The 22,437-nt window shown below is 37.5% G+C and overlaps 2 protein-coding genes across 5 annotated transcripts in view; one reads left to right on the top strand and one right to left on the bottom strand.

Annotated features, from left to right (window-relative positions):
• Positions 1-3,295: 3,295 nt before the first annotated feature.
• Positions 3,296-8,517, bottom strand: LOC135622920 (5'-adenylylsulfate reductase-like 5). Of its 2 annotated transcripts, XM_065125265.1 has the most exons (5): positions 8,152-8,517; positions 7,178-7,631; positions 4,486-4,664; positions 4,253-4,377; positions 3,296-3,907 (listed from the first exon to the last, which is right to left on the bottom strand). In XM_065125265.1, the coding sequence occupies exons 2-5, from the start codon at positions 7,202-7,204 to the stop codon at positions 3,489-3,491; spliced, it is 750 nt and encodes a 249-aa protein (XP_064981337.1). In that variant the 5' UTR covers positions 7,205-7,631; positions 8,152-8,517; the 3' UTR covers positions 3,296-3,488. The 2 variants fall into 2 exon arrangements, with proteins under 2 accessions (XP_064981337.1, XP_064981336.1); XM_065125264.1 differs by lacking the exons at positions 7,178-7,631; positions 8,152-8,517 and adding an exon at positions 6,015-7,102.
• Positions 8,518-10,747: 2,230 nt separating this feature from the next.
• Positions 10,748-22,437, top strand: part of LOC135585974 (uncharacterized) — a 22,484-nt gene continuing 10,794 nt past the window's right edge. Inside the window, exons 1-11 of one of the 3 annotated variants that reach the window (XM_065125257.1) lie at positions 10,749-11,074; positions 13,418-13,552; positions 13,701-13,780; positions 13,930-14,013; positions 15,729-15,816; positions 15,946-16,103; positions 16,246-18,253; positions 19,526-19,836; positions 21,415-21,733; positions 21,875-22,030; positions 22,139-22,280. In XM_065125257.1, the coding sequence (XP_064981329.1) occupies positions 10,907-11,074; positions 13,418-13,552; positions 13,701-13,780; positions 13,930-14,013; positions 15,729-15,816; positions 15,946-16,103; positions 16,246-18,253; positions 19,526-19,836; positions 21,415-21,733; positions 21,875-22,030; positions 22,139-22,280 (3,649 nt within the window). In that variant the 5' untranslated portion in view covers positions 10,749-10,906. Of the gene's footprint in view, positions 11,075-13,417; positions 13,553-13,700; positions 13,781-13,929; positions 14,014-15,728; positions 15,817-15,913; positions 16,104-16,245; positions 18,254-19,525; positions 19,837-21,414; positions 21,734-21,874; positions 22,031-22,138; positions 22,281-22,437 lie in introns of those variants that run through there. The other 2 variants (XM_065125259.1, XM_065125258.1) reach the window with 2 other exon arrangements.

Raw genomic sequence — 22,437 nt, 5'->3', positions numbered from 1 at the left:
CTTATTGAGTGAGATTTAGAATGACCTTGATAAGGATGAGCATGTAGTTGGAGGTCATCATTGGAGGAGAGGCTTGATTGTTGAACAAACACTAGTCGCCATCAGAGTCTACACTAAGGTGAAAATATTATGATTTATAAATGTTGGTTTTTACCCTCGTGAGTAAAGGTATTGTGAGTCAGGATAGAGCCTCTTCGTTCGAACACTCGTTGAGTAGGTCGACGGATTAATGTTCTTGTGACATAACCTCCTTCTAGTGTCAAAATATTAGGAAAAATATTATTAATATTTACGTCAGTCTAATATGGTTCAACTACACATGCATAGGAATAATGAGGTGTTACTGATATGACACTAGAGGTCTTGCATAAGTCGGTATAGGTGCACTTAGGTGCTCTGACGATGATATGCATAAATACCAAAGTTAAAAGGTTTCCTAAGTTGATCACTTCGACGCCCAAATTAATCCTAAGGTTTCGTAAGAGATATGCTTTTTATACCCAGTAAATATAAAGTAAAATATTTGAAAGAATATTTCTTGAGTGGATAGCCCTAATAATCTTTTTAGCACTTTTGTCCGGTAAAAATGAGAGGAGGCTATGCGAGATCGCTTGCTTTGGACTTATGTCCACTCAAGCAGACCAAGGGGTAAGTCTTATCTCCCCTTTGTTAATTTAACTATTATGATAATTAATCGATAATATTCCTTCCATCATATACAAACATAAAAAGTGAAATCCCATGATGATCATCTATAGATGGGAGTAGCATACATCTGTTGGTACTGAGTTCTTTCTTGCACTAATCCACACTATTGAAGTCCCAGCCATTATAGACACCTAATGGTCTTTTTTTTCTGTGTGTAATCCTCAATGTGGCTGCATCCATGTGGAAATATAAGAACAAACCCCTTCTATCAGCCTTGAAAGTGTTCTTAGGACAAGATTACTAATTGTAATGGCACCAAAGAAGAAAATGATTTGAGGTGACTTTTTTTTGGGTCAATTTTGAATCAATCAAAAAGAAATATTTCATTTCACTCCACTTCTTTCTTACTATTAGAACCATCTTCTATTTCCAAATAACAGGCTAGAATATTCTAAAGAACCTTCAGCATCCATGGAGAAGATGAAGCAGTTCGCATGGCTGAGATTGTTGTTGCTTTTATAGGGGTATAAATAAAGTGCAGTAGATGACAGGCAAGAGAGAGAGAGAGAGAGAGAGAGAGAGAGAGAGAGAGAGAGAATATAAAAGAAAGAAAAATCACAGAGACAAATAAATTTCTACCATAAAGAAAATTAGGAAATAGCAATTTGAGCAAAGGTGATTATGATCATGCATCCCAATATAATTGCAGACATGCATCAACTCACATTGACTGTCTTCTTTCAGACTCCAATGGCAATCAGTGAGGAAGAAAGAGAAACAACAATTGGTCGTAAGCTGTGACAGAGTGTGGACAGCTACAGCATGGGCCATGCAGATGCCATTCCAGCTAGAGTTTGGCACCAAACCTGCAGACAACCCATCTTCCTCGATCAAAGGACAAAAGCCCTACCCACCATCCTTGTCGGGACACTTTGAGCTGACCAAACACGTGGTAAAGGAAGAAGACACCAGTGAATCCAGCCTGTTTCTGTCCAAGTCCAAGCTTCCCATTCTCCTTACAAAACCTCCCTTCGCCTCCTCCTCCTCCTCCTCCTCTCCCTCTCAGTTGCATCCTCTACGCATCTCCTCCTCCTCCTCTTCCTCCTTTGTTTGTCGTGCTACTAGCAATGGAGGCATCTCTCAGGTTCAAGCTGTTCGCCATGGCCATGATGGCCGTGCTGATAGCCTCTTCCATGGTGCAGCAGTCCGCCGCGGCCGAGGCGCCCGCCCCCAGCCCCACCTCAAGCGCCCCCGCCCCGTCGACCGCCGCCGCGGCCCTAGCCTCGGTGGCTGCCCTCGCCTTTGGCTATCTCTTCTGTTGAGCTACGTGCTCACCTTCTTTGCTGTAATCTATTTGTTGATTCTTCCCTTTCGATTTGATCGTTGTTGTTGTTGTTGTTGTGTGTGCGCGCATTGGTGGAAGGGGGAGAGCGCGGTGTTCGTATGACCGACCGTATGTGAGTGGTGGACGGCGTTGTATCATTTTCATGCTGCTTATCATAACGTGATTCATTCTTTCTATTGCAATTGCAGGAAACAGAAAAGAACTCTTCTTTGTATGCTTATCACAAATATGATTTTAACATCTGATTTGTTTCTATCAAAAGTTGGCACATGAATGACCATTGTTGCCAATCTAAACAAACTTTATAAGCTTCATGGAGATGCAAATATTAGTTCTATATGAACAGCAGCAGCAGCAGCAGCAGCCCTCGAACACATTGTATCTCTGTGCGCTCGACGGTGCATTCACTGCAACGAGAAAAAGTCCAAATTGTGGGAGCTGGAAAGTGTCCGCCTGTCTATGGCTTTGTCACATGGACTCTCAATTATGACATGATCCCACCAATGCTGCAGCTCGTGAGCATCTTTCTTGCTCCAATTATTGCATCCATATTCTAAGACAAATATTGGTGCAGTCGATGACCCCAATGACTCCATAACCAACACTACGAAATGGTGGCATTCATTGGTGCAGTCAAGAAATGGAGTCCAAGATGATTCCTAGACTGAAAAATATGGCCAGCTATGGATTCTGCAGTCTCTTATCTTTTTGGTTGGGGGCAGCTTTATACTGTGCTTCTACGAGAAAAAGATACGTAATTGAGATAAAAAAAAATATTGAAGTAAAGGTAAGAAATTACTAGAAAAAATAAAAAAATTATTTTGGTAAAGGCTAAAACGGAAGATGATTGTTTAAGATGATATAAACATATATAAAGAAATAGATTGTAATTAGGCAAGATTAATCAATTGGTATTAGTGGTGCGGAAAAAAAAAAAAAACTTCAATAAAAGTAATTAAAAAATATGTAGTTTGTTTTTTTGTACAAAGCTAATTGCAATGGTTGGTTTAGAGTGTATTCTTGTGCTGTTTCCTGACAATGACTCAGGGTAGGCAGGAAAATGATACTGCTGCCTTCTCTCCAAATAGATTTATTTTCAACAAACCCTAATTTCTCTCCGAAGAGACACTGCTCAAGATATCCCTCGAGTTGAAACTGATTTGCAGCATACTCTTTAAAGATGTCTCAAGAAGTCATGGAAGATGAGAAAGATCAGCTGAACCAAAAGCTAAGTTGACTATGGGAGATCGTATGGTTGAATAGAACTATTCATACATGAAAAAGAGTTTACACATGGAAAGATAAAGATGAACACCCATGGACTTTGCATTATGCTAAAAATGCAGCCACAGTATCCAATATACAAAATGATTTAGTACTCCAAATCTACACGTGATTTGCTTTCCATGTGCCTACAGCAAGAACAAAAAGAGAAATAACTAGTGTTGCTCCATGAAAGGTATGGTGGGTGTACATTGATCGATATAAGAGAAAACTACGAGTCCTTAAGGGCTAATCTTGAGGAAGATGACTCGTTCAGTCTCGTAAGGGAAGATGCCCAAACCCGGGCATTATTTGCCCCTTTTTGAAAGTTCCTTGTCTTGTTGGAGAGTTGAATATTGCTCCACATCCTTTTTATGTCAACTACCTGTAGTACTTTCTCCAATAGCAGGCTTGATTCATGAAGGATCCTTAAGTTCACAGGCCAGACATGTGAGACCCAGAAAGATTTGAAGCGAAGGTAGATCAAAGGAAAGAAGCACATAATTATCTTCAGACAGATGAAAAGTATGGCAAATGTTAAGTAAGATTCCTTGGTTATCAACTCCCATATGGACTCAACCTGAACTATGACGGTCCTCGCATTTCCTGAACTGGACTGATGAATTTCCAGATATGTTATTGGATCCAAACCTGTACAAGAAAAGCTGAAGATAAAGCGGAAAAGCTGAAGATAAAGCGTGCTACAGCTACATAATGAAGACACTAGGAAACAGTTACATGTATAATTAACATTTCATATTTCTTTGTCCACCTTTCAGATCCGGCACACGATCTAATATATGGTCTAGGTAAGTACTATGTTGCAGGAGGCAAGACTCAAAACCTAAACCCAATAAAAGGAGAAGTTTAAGTTGTTATCAGAAGGATTGGCTCTCTCTTTGGCATCAGAGGTTTCAGCAGAAACTGGATGATGGACATTGATGTCCACTACTCAAACAATGAGAATAGTTCTAGAATGTAGACAAAGCAATGTACCTGTACTTCTCTTGTAGAAATGGACCAGGGAAGTAAAATCCTTTGAGCCACGATACCGAAACCTTGTTGTCCCATTAAACAGCATTATAGCTGGAAAACTGTGAATGCCATTTCTCGAGAGGACACTGTCTCGCAAGTGAAAAAAATTAATAAATGAAAATAGCAAGGTCTGTAAAGGATGGATAAATATCTTTATGAAACACAAATGAACCTGCAGACTTGATACTGCATACCTTGGCATGACTGATGATTCTTCAATTAATAAATGTTTTATTTGAGGAAACATATAACTAAGAGCATCAAAGATAGGCTGAATGTCGGATGAGAATTGGCACCATGATGCATAGAAGAGGACAGAGTAATAAGCACTTTGATCATTAGAAAGCTCTCTTTCAAGCATCTCTCCACTCACCTTCAAAATGAATAGAACAAAATCAGATTTACCGGCACCCCGTAATTTACAACCACATGCAAGTCATTGTTACTGGAGATTAGATGCAGTTATACCTAGGTGAAATTTTCATAAAAAATACATTTATCTGACAAATTAACAATGATAGCCAACAACAAGACATTAGATCCCATCTAACTATGGTTGACTACATGGATTTGTTCTACGCCATTAAGCCCTAGTAAATATTTTTTTATTGTTTCTAATTAAGTTTTCTTAAGTCTATTTTTACCTCTCCTTGCACCACTAATCCTGATTGACTTTTCTTATTTAACCAATGCATCTATATTCGATAATCTTATTTGAACATGTACGCAGCACCTTACTTGGTTTTTCCTTGTTTACACTCAATTGAATCTATTTTCTAGTAACCCCATGTGTCCATCTAAAGTTCTCAACATCCTCATCTCAATCTCAATGATATTTATCTACCAAAATTCTGATATATGAAGTATACCTGGTCTAACAATTATCTAATATAGCAATTTTCTAAATGGTATACAATGATGAGATGATACTAAAAATATTCTCTCATCTTATTTGAACATGTATTTGTGAAATAGAGATTAAAAAGAAACAAAAATTAATTAAGAATATACATTAAAAAATGGAAAGAACAATAGAGCACAATAGAATATTGTGAGCAACACCTCTTCTTTTGGAAAATGTTTTATTAAATTCTTTCAGCTGCTATTACTGGCCTGCTTATCATATCAAGAAACAAGCCACTTTGTAGCTCAAATTCGCACTTTACAATCCTTGTTACTCCCTTCCTCAGTCTCTACTTCTTGAATCTATTACAATTATGCACCAGTTCTTTTTTTCTCAAAATAAGGAGATAAGACTACCGAAACCTTCTCAAACAAACCAAAGAAATGGCCTTCAAGGTTCAGTAACAAAACATAATTTAGAGCATCACATATCATAATTCTTCGTCTATTTTATGGTTCATGTACAATAAATTTCTTTAAAATGCAAAATAAAAAGATACAACAACGAGAAAATGAACAACCATAAGATTAAAAAGCAAGAGATACCACAAGGACATCCACCAAACAAAAGCAAAAAATAATAACCACCAATCACCGAATTTCCACACCATCACACACGGGAAGCCAAAAAAAGTCAATACTTCACAGATAATCCAAAACCCAACGAATCTCTTAACCCGACCCAGGCCCCCAAACGAACAGCAACGTACGACAAAAAAGCTCCCACCTTTAGATACTGATGAGGATGAGGATCATGATCATAGCAACCAGAGAGAAAAGCGGATGAGGAACTAGGCGATTGTATGGCAAAGAATCGTACCTCCTGAGGCGAAGACAGCTCAATCCAACGAGAGCACTGACATCCGAGGTCGTCGAGGAAGGCGATGCCCGAGCGAGGGCAGAGAGGCGGCACGACGGCCGCCAGGGATCGGGGGAAGGTGAGGGAAGCGACGGCGATGAGGAGGTGGAGCTCAAGGAGGCGTAGAGAGGATCCGGCCATGGAAATCGAGAGCGCGAATGGGCAGCGGAAGACGAAGAAGGGGGGAAATTGCCACCTCTTCGCTGTCGGCCTTCCCTTTTTCCGTCTTTTTATTTATTTGCCCTTCTTTCTATTTGGATTGCATACGGATTTCCGCTCCTCTTTGTTAAATACACATGTTATATCGGATTCGGATCAGATCCAATTCGGATCCAACTGAATCCGATAAGCTTCTTGGTCTAAAAATAAGGATCATTCTACCCTTTTTAGTTAAGCCCTTATCCATAAGATTACATCAAAGCCAAGTCAATTCAACCACCATTTACCTTTGCTTAGAAAGTAAATTAGCAATTGGAACTAATTTTGACAACTTGTCCAACCCAAATGATACCAATATACCAAACAATTAATTGATTTGCAATTCTTCAAGTAATTAAACAACAATGAAAAATAATATCAATCAGTATCCAATTAATTATATGCACCCTTATTGATTTCTACTCAGATTTTTTTGATCCCAAGATCTTACCATATCTTTACCGGCTAAGATTCTTGCTCAGATTAATAAATGTCAGACGATATCTACTGATCTGATTGGTTTTTAACTCTAAAACATTACAAATTCAAGTAAACACAGGAATACAAAATTGATAGTGTTTACTAAAGAAATCTAGTATTTACTTGCAGCTCTGTTTCACCCATGCAGGCAGCTTACTGATCAACTGCAACAGGTACATTGTGCACCTATTGGAGGTCAGTTATGTAGAAATGCAATCCATCTCACTTAAGATGGACTACTAATAATCAAATGCAAATAGAAACATCAACTTTTCGATATATTAAACTTTTCCATAATGACACAATGACCAGATTGTGTCATTAGTGTTGCAAGGAGCTTTCATTGATAGTCATATTAAACTTTGCAAGATTGGATTATAAAATTTATCGATAAAGTATATTTTGAGACCAGTATAACGTGCTAAAATGCATTGAAATTTACTTACCAGTACAAGAAAGAAGACAGCATCCATATATTCTCGTTTCAAACAAAGGACTGCTTTGGAGATGCTGATTGTTCTGTGCTTGTGCTGGCATGAACTTGCAATATGGCCAGAGAATGGGTCATTTGCCACCAGACTTCTGCTGCATTGCTACAGCAGAAAAGTTGAGCCACCTCAACCACCTCAACCTACTGATTGCACTTTCAGCTGCTTCATCTTATCCTTCTTTTCCTCTTTGTGATTGACAGACTGATTTTTTTTCATGGTTTTTTAGAGACATATCACAAGTGCTTACTTTCACTAAAGTAGCAATTGTTCACTTCCTTTCTTCAAACAATATAGAGTGGCATCCTAGCTGGTACCTTTAGCCTCCGAATACAAGACACGGTATAAGCTTCTCGGTCTGGCATTTGCTAAACTTGACCACCATGACATATTATATGGATGTATTAATGCCCTGCAAAAAAGAAAAAGAGATCAAAGTGAAATGCCAGGTGATCTGTCCAACTTCTGAGTTGATCGTTTATAAACTAAATCATTATGTAAAGATGGCAAGGACAACTATATGAATTAGCCATGTCAAAGAACAAAAAAGATTCAGCAAATGGTAAATGAATGGAAAAGCAGATACAACAGGGAGAGGGGACAGGAAAGATCAACATCCAGAGCTCAAAAGATGATTGATGCAGCTGTTAAAAATTGATAATTTTCAGATATCAAAAGTTGGAAGTCAGAGATATACATCTCATAGGTGTATGAGATAGGTATGAAATTGATTAAAAAATCTGACTTCAGAAATTTGCACAATCAAGCAACTGTAAGAGGATGTCAAAAGATCAAATAAACAAGAACTTCAAATTCATAGATATTTCAATGACACTTTAAAATTCTTTATACTATAAGGCAAATAAATAAAAAATATATCATGATTCAAAAGTCTATAACATAAATGAGAAATAGTTCTGAGAAGGATGCACCATGAGCTGAGCCACTGAAAGAGCAGCACGATTTAAAACAAATGAATGTTGCTCATTGAAATGGAGTGGCGGAAGATCACGGAGTTCCAGGTGACGGTGTCTGTGTGAGGCATTTCTTCGAACAGTCTGCGGGCTTCGCATACGCGGCCGAGGCAGCACAGATCCTGGATGCTGGTCGTGTAGTGAGTAGCACGAGGTGTTCACGGATCGAAGAAGAGAACGGGGCAAGGAAGAAGGATTATGGAATTCACTCCACCACCCGGAGACGACCATCATATAGATAGATATATGGAGCGGCTCCACGGAAGAGAAGCACAAGGTGTTCGACGCGGAAGAGGGTGTGGGGGCGAAACGATTGCGAGAAGTTTTGGCAGTGGCCGGTTGGTTTGACCAGGAGAGACAAGTCAAAGAGGATTAAATTAACCGGATTAGAAATAATTCAAGTGATTTATTAAGCTAAGTAATTTGGCCTTTCTCTAGTCATGGACCCTTTGGCGGGTCCATTTAAAGCGGTCGATCACCAAGCAGGTACGTGAGGAGGGTGACTGTCTCGAGTGTACGTTTATTAGGCTAATTCATCCGCTTCCTGCAGACTCGCGTAGGGCTCTACCTCCTGTGCCCTAGATCGCCGCTGCTTCGCCGGGGCGATCGCTGGCGTGACATCGACGGCTCATAGGGAGACAACTACGAGGTAACACTATCAGAATTCGCGGACTCCGATATTGGTTGAAAATTTTATCATAATGTGATAAGTTGAGATAATTGCCTATATGAACATTGGTCATCATATAACGACGTTGTAGGTCGAGAGGATATTGACTACCAGGAACTTGGTATTCATTATCTTTAAGCATGGTTCATCTCCAAAAGTGACATGTAACCTTGTGATTCCAAGAGGGGAGATCGAGTCACTCGTGAGCCCTGTTTATATTGATCATAACCCTTTTTATGTGCTCGCTAACTATTTTTTATGGTAACTACTAGAGCATTATCATGGTTTGGGTTGAGTCATTCAGACTTTTCTTCTTTGAAAGTTATTTGATAGTCACTTTTAATTCGGGGATGCTTGCCAATAATGGCTCAGACGCATTCTTTATGACTCGAGGTGCTATCTCATTTGGAGGTTAGGTTGCTGATAATAATATTTATTTGCCTTTTGATCGATCCCTAAGGTTGGAGTGACAGTTCTCAACATTTATGAGTTCTTTGATTTATTCCTTTAGGTCATGATAATCTTTCGTATCGTGGGTGTAATCACGATGGAAATAGTAATACTTGATTTTGTTCTTTTTTCCAAGTGGGGTTCTCATCAATCAAACATTTTCTCTATGTTAGATTTAATGATGTTAGTTTTGACATTGGTCAAGACAGATCGAATTGTTTGTCTCTCCTTTTTCACGGTGGTATAGGGTCAATAGTGGATTGTAATCGTTCTCATTTTAGTTTTTTGCGAGATTTTCCTTGCTTACTCAACAATCATAACCTTAACAATGATGTATGGTTGACAATTTGAAGTACTTCAAATACCATCACGACGGATCTTTCTACTAATGACTAAAGGTTTTGAGTTGTATTTGATTGCTTAAAAAAAAATAACCAAAGACATTATATATATATATATATAATTATTTAATCCTTAATTAAATAGAATTAGAAATTCTAATAAATAAAATAAATAATAACAATCCTTAATTTGTTATATCAAATGATTCCTAATATAATTAGAAAAAGGTTTAATTTTTTTACCATAATCAAAAAATAAATAAAAATTTTAAATTTTAAAATTATAAAAATTAAGAATATCTAAAATTAAGGAATTCTTTTAGAATTGGAAGGCAGTAGGTGTGCTTGAAACACAAACACATTATCTGCCTTTTTCTTTTGAATGTTAAATTGTATGATATCTTACTGTAGTGTAGGGATAAATTTGAAACAGATGACACCATTGAGAAAGAATAGTATCAAGTTTTAAGATATCTGATAACACTAACAAGTTATTAAATTCCAAGACTCACCAAATTTCAAGTCATTTCATAAGAAATATTCTATTTTCACATAATTCTCTCATCCTTTTCTTCCAAGCTACATGTTGATATATTATTTTTGTTAATATATATAGATAGGCATAACACCTAAATTTGCGAGTTATTATCCTTCCTAAATGCATATCGGTGGGATCCAAAATGGGAGACTTGTTTTACTGGGTTGAACTTTTGGATCCAAATCCGAAAACTTAAAGAGTTATGGAATACTTGATTGACATATAAGGAAGGATGCTACCGGATCGGATTTGGATTCGAGATAGGCATCCAAATCCAACATTTTGAGATGAATCCAAAATGAGGATTATAAGGCCCACACTAACATCCCTATTGATGCTTGACTCGATGATATATTCCACATACGATCAATGCTGACTTTGGTCTTTAGGAAATAATTATATATCATATCATTGGATATAATTATCAAGCTTCGGATTCGGATCTACTAATCTTTCGGGTTTAGAGTTCGGATCGGGTCATTGGGTTATGGTGATCCGCGCGTGTCGTAACTTCAGGCCGACGTACCATACGACTACCGGAGGTGCGACTCAAGGAGCGACCACGTTCACGACTATTTCTTCCCCCTCAGCGACTCAACTCCCCCAATCTTTGTCGACCACCGAACAAGCCCTAGATTCTCCTCCGCCTGATCATTTTCCCGACCAATTCCCGGCCATTAGGACGTGAGAGAGAGAGAGATCGAGGTGGTCGGCATGGGAGAGGATGAATCGGCCGCGCGCGGGGGCCACTTCGGTTCGGCGGCCAGGGGTAGCCGCGGCGTCCACTACCTCGCTAAGTGCGTCCTTCGCGGAAGCGCCATCCTCCACGCCGTCCAGGGACACATACGCTCGCCGTATTCCTCGGACATCGTGTTCGGGAAGGTACTCGCTTTGTGATTGTTATCGTGTTCACAGATTTGCTGTTCCATGCCTCCTTTGTTTCCTTGGAATTGTTTTATTTTTAATCTTTTATTTGTTTTCAATACTTGGTAAAGATCCTTATGAAAAAAGTAATCTTGTTGGTTCCAAACCAAAAGGTGTGCGTGATTCCTGTTACACTCTAGGCCTGCATGTCTTACCTCCCTACTGTCCAAAGATTTTAGTAGTAAACTTTACAATTACACTGATGGATGAAGTTTTTGTACATTTTTCCAATCTTGTTGGCCACATTCATGCAGCCACATCCAAACCAACGTAATTAGTGAATTTCATTTCATTTCAAAGCAATTACTTGTGTTTTTAGCCCGCTATAACTTTACAATTTAATCTGAATTGTGAATATTGCCTTCTTATTCCAATCTCTACTAGTAGCTCCTAGACCACAACCTTCCTTTTGAAAAGCAGCCTCATCACTATTGGTTTTTGGTGTGGTCTAACGTTGGTCGTTGCCTTTGTGCTGATCAGCCTGACTTGGTTCGAGTCCCATCCACGTGAGAAACTTTGATCTCGCCCAATGTCTTGGTCTCCTGAACTGGTGTCAATCGTGAGACGTCCTTCCTGCATGAAGATTGATGTTGGGAATGGGCTTCGCCTTCACCTTTTAATGAATGTCAGAAAGAGAGTCTGACGTCGTTAACCCTGTCTGCTGTCACCTTAGCTGCTTCTTCCTTGGCTTCTTGCGGGTTATGGAAAATATTATGCATGACAGAATATTCATCATCTATTTTCTGTTCTGCTGACATGGTGGGGTGGTAGTCAGTTGAGGTCTTATGTCGTTTTTCTGGACATGTGGCTGTAGCATGTTGAACTTCGGATCAAAACGAATATTCCCCATATCAGTTTTCAACCAGACCTCATTCTGTTTTGACCAATTCGATTTCCCTCCTTGCATCTTCAGAAATTTAAGTTGCATTCTGCCTTTAAATTATTAATCATCATAATCTTCCTTTGGCTGCCAGCCTTTATCATAAAGGGCAAGTTTATAATAAAGGATCCTTGAACCTTGACTTGGAGTCGACTTAACCAACTCAAATAATGACTCAATTATGCACAAGTTCCAAGTTCCAACTAAGTGCACTAATAAAAAGGCCTTAACATGTAATCTGAATAATATTTTCAAGGCAAGTGATGCTTGAGTAGTTCATTATTTAATTTGACTCGGACATGGCATGACCTTATACTCAAATAACCACTGGCTTCTTTTTGGGTCATCTGTTGGTTCTATCTGAAGTAAACTTTGTTCATGTTTTTTAGAGTAACCGGTAGCCTCTAGTAGCAGCAACATGCAAGTAAAGTATTTTTTCTAAAGGAAGTTGGGTATTTAAAAGTAGAAGAGACATTTTTTATTTGTGAAATTGAGATGGATTTGGAACCTGTTAAACTGAACTAGATAAATTATAAGTTTTGAATCTATTTTTTTTCAAAAAGAAATTATAATATATTACTATAAGTTCTGAATCTCGATATGGCCTGCTTATTGTTATTTTTCTTTAATGGCAATAACAGAATTATGTAAGGCATTTAATTTCAGACGACTATGGAGTTGAATGCAATGTATATAAATTATTTATTTAAACTCTTGATGCAATCTGCTTATGACCCAGATCATTCTTTACATAGATTGCATTAGATCTTTGGCAGTTGTAAAAAACTGGATAGAACTTAAATGTTAGATTATGGAGGAAATTCATGCTAAAAAAATATGGTCGTCAGCTTTTGGTCATCTATGAACTCTCAAGAGTTTATATTTTGGCAGCCTGTTAGATATAAATCTAAGCTAAAGTTCTTTTCGAGTATCCAAAATAACTGAAAGTCAATTTCTTGAATCTTATGTCTTATCAATAGTCAATTTCTTGAATCTTATTTGTTCACAATATTTTTTTGTTACTTGTCAATTTTCTGGGTTTGCTACAGTATTTGAGAACTAATGTCAAGGTTCAGTAGCTCATTTTTTAATGATGAAAATTATCATAAAGAATTGCTACCAATGAATGTGGATTTACTGCATCAGCTACAGTATTTGAGGACTAATGTCAAGGTTCATTAGCTTTTTATTTTTCTCTTCCAGTAAGTCAGTCTTTTGACAGTGGAAGTTATCCTAAAGCATTTCTAAGAATACCATGAATGTGAGAGTGTATTGGAATGTCATAAAGGACATGAAGATAGTGTATTTAAGTTGCATACTCAAAATGATCACTGGCATTGGTGGGTTTTGATCTGATTAGTGGTTCTGTTTTAAGAACCTCTCATTTTATGGATGTGTTAAATGTCATTCACTGTTCTCAGGAAACATCACTGGAGTTGGCATCTATCAATGAAGATGGCATTGTACAATCAATATTTGAACAAAGCCTTTTTGGTGCAATAAAGGACCTTGCCATCCTACCATGGAACAACAGATTCCAAGAACATGCACATCAGGTTTTTCTTCTTCCCTATTCTCCTTAATTCTTGCATATCATTGATTGCTTCATGACACTGCAGCTTCACTGAACGAATTTATTTTGTTTCGATCAGTCCTAGGAACAAAGATGCATTTGTGTTTTACAGTTATACTTATGCTTTGCAGGCACAGGGAAAAGACTTGTTAGTTGTTCTTTCCGATTCAGGAAAACTTTCATTTCTTACCTTTTGTTCTACCATGCACAGGTTGGTATAGTGCTATGTCCTTTTGAGGTGGTCGCTCATGCAATTTTATTGCTAGATATATCTTTACTCTTATATATGGTCTTCGTAGTTTGTTCCATGACTTTTGTTCATCAATTTTTATTTACTCAATTCACTTTGATTTTATTTAGGTTCTTTGCTGTGACACATATTGAATTATCCAAACCAGGGAATGTGGTACATCAATTAGGAAGAATGTTGGCTGTTGATCCTAGGTAAGTACTTTGTTCTCATTTGACATATTGTTCTTTGACATGCATATTGTCATGGACTTAGCTGGTTTTACTTAAGTTGTGCGGTAATCCTTGTGTGTTTATTCGCATGGGGTCAGTTTTCCCGAAATCTCTTATGGTCCCTTAATGAGCCACAAAAGAGAAGACGGGCTAGAGGAAATGTTTAACTCGGGATTTCACAAGCAAATATTTCAGCAAACACTTATTAGCAATACAAATTATAAATATAGACTATGTGAGTTTTGAACAGTCGCATGACAAAAGATCCAAAGTGGTTGTCGCGATAAAAAATCCTCACAAGTGCTCACATAACACTGTTGTAGAACAATGTGACTGTTTAGAGTTTACGAAGTCAATGCTTGTAATTTGCATTGTCTAATACGTGTTTGTTGAAATGTCTGCTTGTGGGATCCCGAGTTAAATGTTTCCTCTAACCCGTCTTCTCTTTTGCAGGTCTTTAAGGGACCATAAGAGGTTTTAGGGACCTGACCCTTTGCGGACGGACACGCAAGGGTGCTGAATGACTTATGCAAAATTAATTAAATTTGTGACATTATGAACCCTACATTATAGCTTCTTATTGTTGTTGTTCTTGTATTGCCGTGGAAAAAATTCTCGACATAGAGTTGGGCCATGTAATAGCGGTATATAAATGGATTGGGCTTGATTGAACTTAAATATATCTATGGTGTATTACTGTATGCTGTACTAGGTACAATTAATAAGTTACAGCCTCTCACTATACTTGGTCAAGGTTGCTAAGCTGAATATGAATTCATCATTTTTGTGCCAAGAATTTCAATGCAAATAAAACATGTATATGACAATATCTGAATATGAATTCATCATTTTTGTGCCAAGAATTTTAATGCAAATAAAACATGTGTACAACAATAACAACAACAAAACCATAAGTCCCAACTATTTGGGGGAATAAGACATGCATATAGTAACAAAATAAATGTAAACCCAACTGCCTGTTTAACCTACTAATGGTAAGCAGTCCTGTTGACCTTCCTCGTTTCTTCCTCCATGGAATGTGGATGGTGGACAATAGTCCATCGTGGGTGGAGAAGTTTGTTGAATGATGGTTGCTCATCCATGGGATTTTTTTTCACGAGAGAAGGTGTTATTGATTATAGTTAACACTATAAAGAGGGGGACTAAAAAATCCCATGATCCAAAGAGACCGGAGCCAGAAATCAAGGCCCTGGATTTCTTTTTGAACTTTTAAATCATGAGCTAGCTTTGTCCACCGTTATCTGAGGAGAGAAAAAAGACTAGTTTAAACCTTTTTTAGGGTTTCAACTGATATATTCATTAACCATGATGGAACTGGGTTAGGGACTGCTGCCTGTCTGGTGGTTTGCCCTGTACATAGTCCACGTTTTAAATGATCAGTTTTACTTCTGTTTATTTCAATGGTGGAATTTGACTTTACCTGTTTTGGTAATCAGCAAAAGATTTAGTTATATGCAACAAAGTTGTTGTACACTACAATAGTACAAGGAATACATTTCTCATGAATTAGCAATATTTTAGTCTCAATGTGGATTTGTTATGTAGCCATCAGCAACTAATAATGAATCTACCAGTGATATGGATGAATTACTAAATCTCCTTTCGTGTAGCTAGATTGATCACCATTATCATTTAACTGAATGACTCAGTTTGTTTTTTTTTTTTTTGTTTTACAGAGGCTGTTTTGTTGCTGTTAGTGCATATGAAGATCGATTTGCACTATTTGATGTGTCTATGATTTCTGATAGCAACATTGGTTATGAGGTCAGTTACTGCAAATTGATGAAAAATATTTTGTGAAGTAGACTGTAGACCAGTTTTTGTAGTCTTGTCCATCTAATATGGTATATACTTATTTCAGATTTTGAAGATCTTCCCATGTCATAATTTCAGAAAATTTCCTATCCATCGGAAAACAAAACAGAAGGAAGCAGTGGTCAGGATACATTGGGTACCAGCATCCGTGGTACAATTTGGAGCATGTGCTTCATTTCAGATGGTACTTATCAGATAGAAGGATATCATTCCATTTTGGCAATTGTAATGCACAGGTGTGATTCTGTTCTAATATGAATTCTTAGATGCAGCTTTTGATTAATAATATGTGATAAAACATTTCTTTATTGCCTTTTCATTCTCAGTGCAATGATTTTGCTTACAACTGACTGCAGAAGGTATTAATATTTACTGCAGGAAAGGCTCGTTCATAAATGAGTTGCTGTTATTTGGGTATAATCGCCATGCACATGCTATACAAGTTATATCCTGGTATTCTGAAACAGGGCCTTTAGCAATTAATATATCTGCCATTCCTCATTTTCCTGGCTTTGCAATTCTTTTTAGAATAGGAGAAATGCTTTTAATGGATCTCAGAGACCCACAGAATATCTGTTGTCTTCACAAGATAAATTTGAACATACCAAGTTTGGTTGAAGATCGAAGCTTTGTTGAAGAGTCATGTAGGGCATTAGATGATGACGAAGGCATGTTCAATGTAGCTGCTTGTGCTTTGTTGGAATTACGAGATTCTGGTCCAGATATGTTTAAGATTGATGATCCTATGAGCATTGATAGTGGAGGCGGGAAAGGATCTTCAAGTTCCAAGCTTGTATGCTCATGGACTTGGAGACCTGGTAATTCCATGGATCCTAAGTTAATATTTTGTTTGGACACTGGGGAACTATACATGGTTGAGATTTATTCTCACACTGAAGGAATAAACATTAATTTGTCGGAGTGTCTCTACAGGGGTTCGCCATGCAAAGCACTCTTATGGGTCAAGTGTGGATTAATTGCAGGCTTAGTGGAGATGGGAGATGGATTTGTCCTTAAGTTGGAACACGCTAAATTATTTTACAAAAGTTCTATTCAAAACATTGCTCCAATTTTGGATGTGTCTATTGCTGATTACCATGATGAGAAACAAGACCAAATGTTTGCTTGCTGTGGAATGAATCCGGAGGGTTCACTACGAATTATTCGAAGTGGTATAAGTGTAGAAAGGCTTTTAAGGACTGCCCCAATTTATCAAGGAGTAACTGGTACATGGACTCTGAGGATGAAACAAAGTGATCCTTATCACTCCTTTCTTGTGTTATCTTTTGTTGAAGAAACTAGGATTTTGTCCGTTGGTTTAAGCTTTAACGATGTAACTGATGCAGTTGGGTTTCAGTCTGATGTCTGCACTTTGGCCTGTGGTTTGTTTGCTGATGGGGTGCTTGTGCAGATTCACAGGAGTGGTATAAGGCTCTGTTTACCTACCACGTCTGCTCATCCAGGGGGTGTCCCTCTTTCTCTACCAATATGTGCTTCTTGGTCTCCTGGTAGTAGGACAATTAGTGTTGGTGCAGTTGGTCAAAATTTGGTAATTATAGCTACTTCTAATCCTTGCTTTTTATCTATTATTGGTGTGAGATCACTCTCAACTTATAATTTTGAAGTATATGAAATTCAACATGTGAGACTGCAGTATGAGGTTTCATGCATTTCTATACCATTGAAAAATACCAATAACAAACATATAGCTTCAGAAGCTAGACTAGCTAATAAGGATCATGAAGTTAGTCACTTTGATAATTTTGATATTAATATGGCTTTTGTCATTGGCACTCATAAACCATCAGTTGAAGTTCTCTCATTTGCAAATGAAGAAGCTTTTAGAGTGCTTGCTACAGGAACTATTGCAGTAAATAATGCTCTTGGTAGCCCTATCAGTGGATGTATTCCCGAAGATGTTAGGCTTGTATCAGTTGATCACCCTTATGTTCTTGCGGGCCTGAGAAATGGAATGCTACTTCGTTTTGAGTGGCCTGCAATACCTGAATTCCTCCAGTCAGATCTGAGCAGGCAAAGTTGTTTCCCTAGGTCTTGTTTTAGTGACTATGAAAGTTCCTCATCAATTGTGGCAAATTTGAATTCTTACAATAGTGTAACAGAACAGGCTAAAAACTGTATTCCCATATTCCTGCAATTGATTGCCATTCGACGCATTGGGATTACTCCTGCTGTTTTGGTACCCTTGAAAGATTCACTTGATGCTGACATAATTGTTCTTAGTGATAGGCCATGGGTATTACATGCAGCAAGACACAGCCTTGCATACACATCCATTTCATTCCAACCTGCGACTCATGTCACTCCCGTCTGTTCTGTCGACTGCCCTAAGGGAGTTCTGTTTGTTGCAGAAAACAGCCTACATCTGGTAAGCGCCCTGTATTCAAGCTTAACTTATACTTTAGGCTTTCCATTTTCATGTTCCTAGAGCAATTACTTATGCTTTCATGCAATTATGCACTAGATCCACTCATTTTGCAAAACAAGCTTTCAAGTTTGTGCCAATAACATGGCATATATATAGTGTGGTTCACATAGATCCTGTTGTTTCCATATGCAATATTTATTAGTGCTATGAAAGTAATTTTTCTTGTGTGAAGTTAACATGTAAAATATAAGCTAGTATCATTAAGTTGCCTTTATTGTTTAAAGTTTATTCATAATCGCTATAGTTAAGCACTAATAAATGTGAACCTTCATGTACCCTTTAGATTAAAAAGAAATTTTCATATGACAATTGTAAGACCAATTATGCTTTATAGTTCGGAACGTTGGATGGTTGGCAACAAAAAGTTAAATTGCTAGATGAGAATGTTGACATCGATGTTTGGGGTCACAAGAAAAAGTAGAAAAAGAATTTTTTTGCAATTATGAACAATCAAATTTAACTTTGTTGGAAGATAAGGAAATATCATTTAAGACCGAATGGGTTTGTCCAAAGGAAACCTATAGATTCTCGACATCATTGATTGATAGATGATACTGCCTGCTACTGTTTGGGCTTTATTATCAGATTTCTCCAATGCTGGAATCTGGCTTATTTAAAAATATTAAGACATACTGTGTTTTACCTGATTCTGATGCTTAACTGCCTTGTTGCTGCTGTACATTGACACGGATTGGTCATAGCAGACAGTTCTCCTAAGTGGGTTGCTGGATTGCCTAATATTACTTCTTATTCTACCTGGTGAACTGATTATTTGTGCATATTGTATGTTTTGTTTGTATTCATATGTATTATGAAGGAGAATTTGTTTTTGATATAGTTTTGTAACTGCCAAGATTATTGTGACCCAGCTATTGTTTTTTCTTGCCAGGATTTGTGTTTCTTTTTCAGTTAAGTTTTAATTCGTAAAAGACCATCATTGCAACAGAATGATAAAAAAAAAAATTAATATAGGAAGTCCTTGGAAGCTAGCAGTTGATTTATGCCTAATTTTTTATGCCTCAGATTTATTTTATTTTTTTATTTATGCGAAAACAGTAAATCTTGTATATTATTTACAAGCTGTTTTTCATTGTGGTATAAATAGGCTTACCTTACAAATGATTTCCTGGTCAGAACCTGCAATTTTTGGTTAATTTTTTTTTCTTGTTGGCGGTGTGATTATGTTTTTGTGATCATTTCTTTGTTGTGTAGGTTGAGATGGTACATTGCAAGAGACTTAATGTACAGAAGTTCTCTATTGATGGCACTCCGAGGAAAGTTTTATATCATAGTGAAAGTAAAACATTGCTGGTGTTGAGAACTGGATTAGGTGGTGGATCATGTTCATCAGACGTATGCCGAGTAGATCCTTTTAGTGGAACATTGCTTTCAAAGTTTCAATGTGAACCTGGGGAAACAGCAAAATGTATGCAAATAGTGAAGGTAGGAAAGGAGCAAGTCCTGGTTGTTGGAACCAGTCAGTCTGTTGGCAGGATTATAATGCCCAGTGGTGAAGCTGAGAGGTTTGCATATGAAACAATTTCTTTCTGTTTGCGTTATCCTTCTGTGTTCAAAGATGCTTGTCAATTGGTTCCATATCTCCAGAGTATGCATGTTTTTCTACCCTTGAAAGTACTCGGGCAATTCTTTTTGCTGGATTGTTTGCATGCATGCCTGTGCCTTCTATGCTTGCTTTGATCCCATGAGAATTACTAGTTCTTGCTTGGAGATGGATAAATTGATGATAACAATCAAAATGAGATATTGCCTGTTTTCTTCTGTACTCCGGCCCTGCTTGCAGTCTTTCTGCTTCATAGCATCATTGGTCATATGCTTCCGAGAATGTGTCTCTGTATCCAGTTTTTGTCATGGTCATCGTTTCCAATTTAGTGATATGTTCTGAGTCCTGATGTTGCAGATCATTCTAATGGATGTCTGCAATTTATGGTATTTTGCAAGGTGTTTAAAATGCATGACTGTGGTATGCTTGGGTGCTAGGACTGAAGCCAGGCAATGCCAAGAGTCAGCAAACATACCTTGGCATTATGATTTGCTCTTGCTAGTCGTCAACGCCCATGTCATGCATGGCATCCATGCATTCAGTTATAGGAAATGGTATACCCTATTTTTTCTTATATAGGGAGAGACTGCTGAAAGTTGGGTGCCTGGATATGGGGAAAAAACGGACCTGCTGATATGTGCTATCTGATGTTTCCTGCTTCTTTCATTGAGGTGTAAGGTGCAGGAAACTGCTGCAGAATGGCTGGTCAGTCAGACATGATTTCCACCAAGTCTGAACTCAGCAGCAGGTTTTGGGTGCTGCTGAAATGGTAGGAAAATGGATCCGGTTATGTGATGCATTTAGAGAACACACACTGCTACATGCTTTCCAGCAGTTAGGGAGGCAGAAGAGAAAAGGAGAAAGAGAGAAGAGCGAGATTGCCAGAAAACACAGATAGAGAAGGGCCTCTTGAATATTGTAGTTCTTTTATTCCCATATATATATATATATATATATATATATATATATATATATATATATATATATATATATATATATATATATATATTAAATACATTGACTTCTTGAAACCTCTATTTGTAACATAAGCTTCCTAGTATGTTTCTAATTAGGAACCATAACAAGAGAAAGAGCCACTAGATACTAATTAAATGCCCAAACTTAAAATCATCTAATGGTTCTGGATAATTTTTATTATTACAAAAGACAATTACAAAACATGCCTATAAAGATAGGTAAAGATAGAAAAAGTCGACTTGATTAACATAAAGTGAATCCTAAAGATGGTCTATTCTCAATATGATAAATTCTTTTGCGTGCAAACTCTACTTCATGTTGGATATATTCTCAGAAATTAGGTTTATGATGCTTACTTTATCTGATTTACTATTAATTCTTTTAAAAGAGTACCTTTATCTTTTTTACAATAAATCTTTTATTCATCATTTTAGTATGGCATAATGCTGTACTTCAGCATCACCTTTGAGCATTATATTTTTCACTTATGATTAGCTTTCCTTTTAAACAAATTCAAACATTTGATCTTATAACATGTTTTTTTTTTCCTTGGAATAAACAGTACAAAGGGACGCTTGATTGTGCTGAGCTTGGACTCCGCACAAAATTATTCAGAGGGAAGTCCATTGATTTACTGCTCTAATATGGATGTATCCTCCCAAGCTGGTTCCCCGTTCGGGGAAATTGTTGGGTATTCTGCTGAACAGTTGTCTAGCAGTAGTCATTGCAGCAGCCAAGGTGATCCTTGCAGTGATGGAATTCATCTTGACGAAATTGGGGCAGGGCAATTGCGATTAGTTTCTCAAGCCACATCATCTGGTGCTGTACTGGCAGTCTGTCCTTATCTAGATCAATATGTCTTGGCTTCTGCTGGTAATACTGTGAGTTATCATTCTTCAAAACTGTCTTTATTGGCTTTAAAACTGTTTTGTCATCTGGCATCTCCACTGATCTCCCACTCTCTCTCCTTTGTTTCTTTTTTTCCAAAAAATGTGGAAAAGCTGATAATCTTTCTTTAACAGCTTAATGTTTTTGGCTTTGCAAACGAGAATCCTCAACGTCTGAGAAAGTTTGCCGTAGGCAGAACACGCTTTACCATTACTTGTTTGAGGACACATCTCACTAGAATAGCTGTTGGTGATTGTCGTGATGGCATCCTTTTTTATTCTTATCATGAGGTATGCCTTGTCATCTGAGCTAAGATATGTTTTATGTGGTCCTTTAGATACACTTACAATGTTCATTCCTTTTAAATCTATCATTGTTATATATTTTTCTACTTTCAGGATGTTAGAAAATTGGAGCTTTTGTATTCTGATCCTGTTCAGAGGTTGGTTGCTGATTGTGCTCTGATGGATTGTGATACCGCTGTTGTGTCAGATCGTAGAGGCAACATTTCTGTACTGTCATGTCCCAGTTCTTTGGAAGGTATGTTATTCTCTTGTGATGATGTTGGCCAAGCACTTGTATAGTGGTTTCTCGTTTAGTATCTATAATTTTGGTTATTATGTTCTCAAAAGCAGTATAACATCTGCAAATGTGTATCAAAGAGTAGCAGTATGCCTTCCTGCTTGTGGTCAGTGCT

This window comes from Musa acuminata, chromosome BXJ2-9 (genome assembly GCF_036884655.1).
Source record: "Musa acuminata AAA Group cultivar baxijiao chromosome BXJ2-9, Cavendish_Baxijiao_AAA, whole genome shotgun sequence".
NCBI lineage: Eukaryota > Viridiplantae > Streptophyta > Magnoliopsida > Zingiberales > Musaceae > Musa > Musa acuminata.
This window is presented reverse-complemented; position numbering and strand designations above follow the sequence as displayed.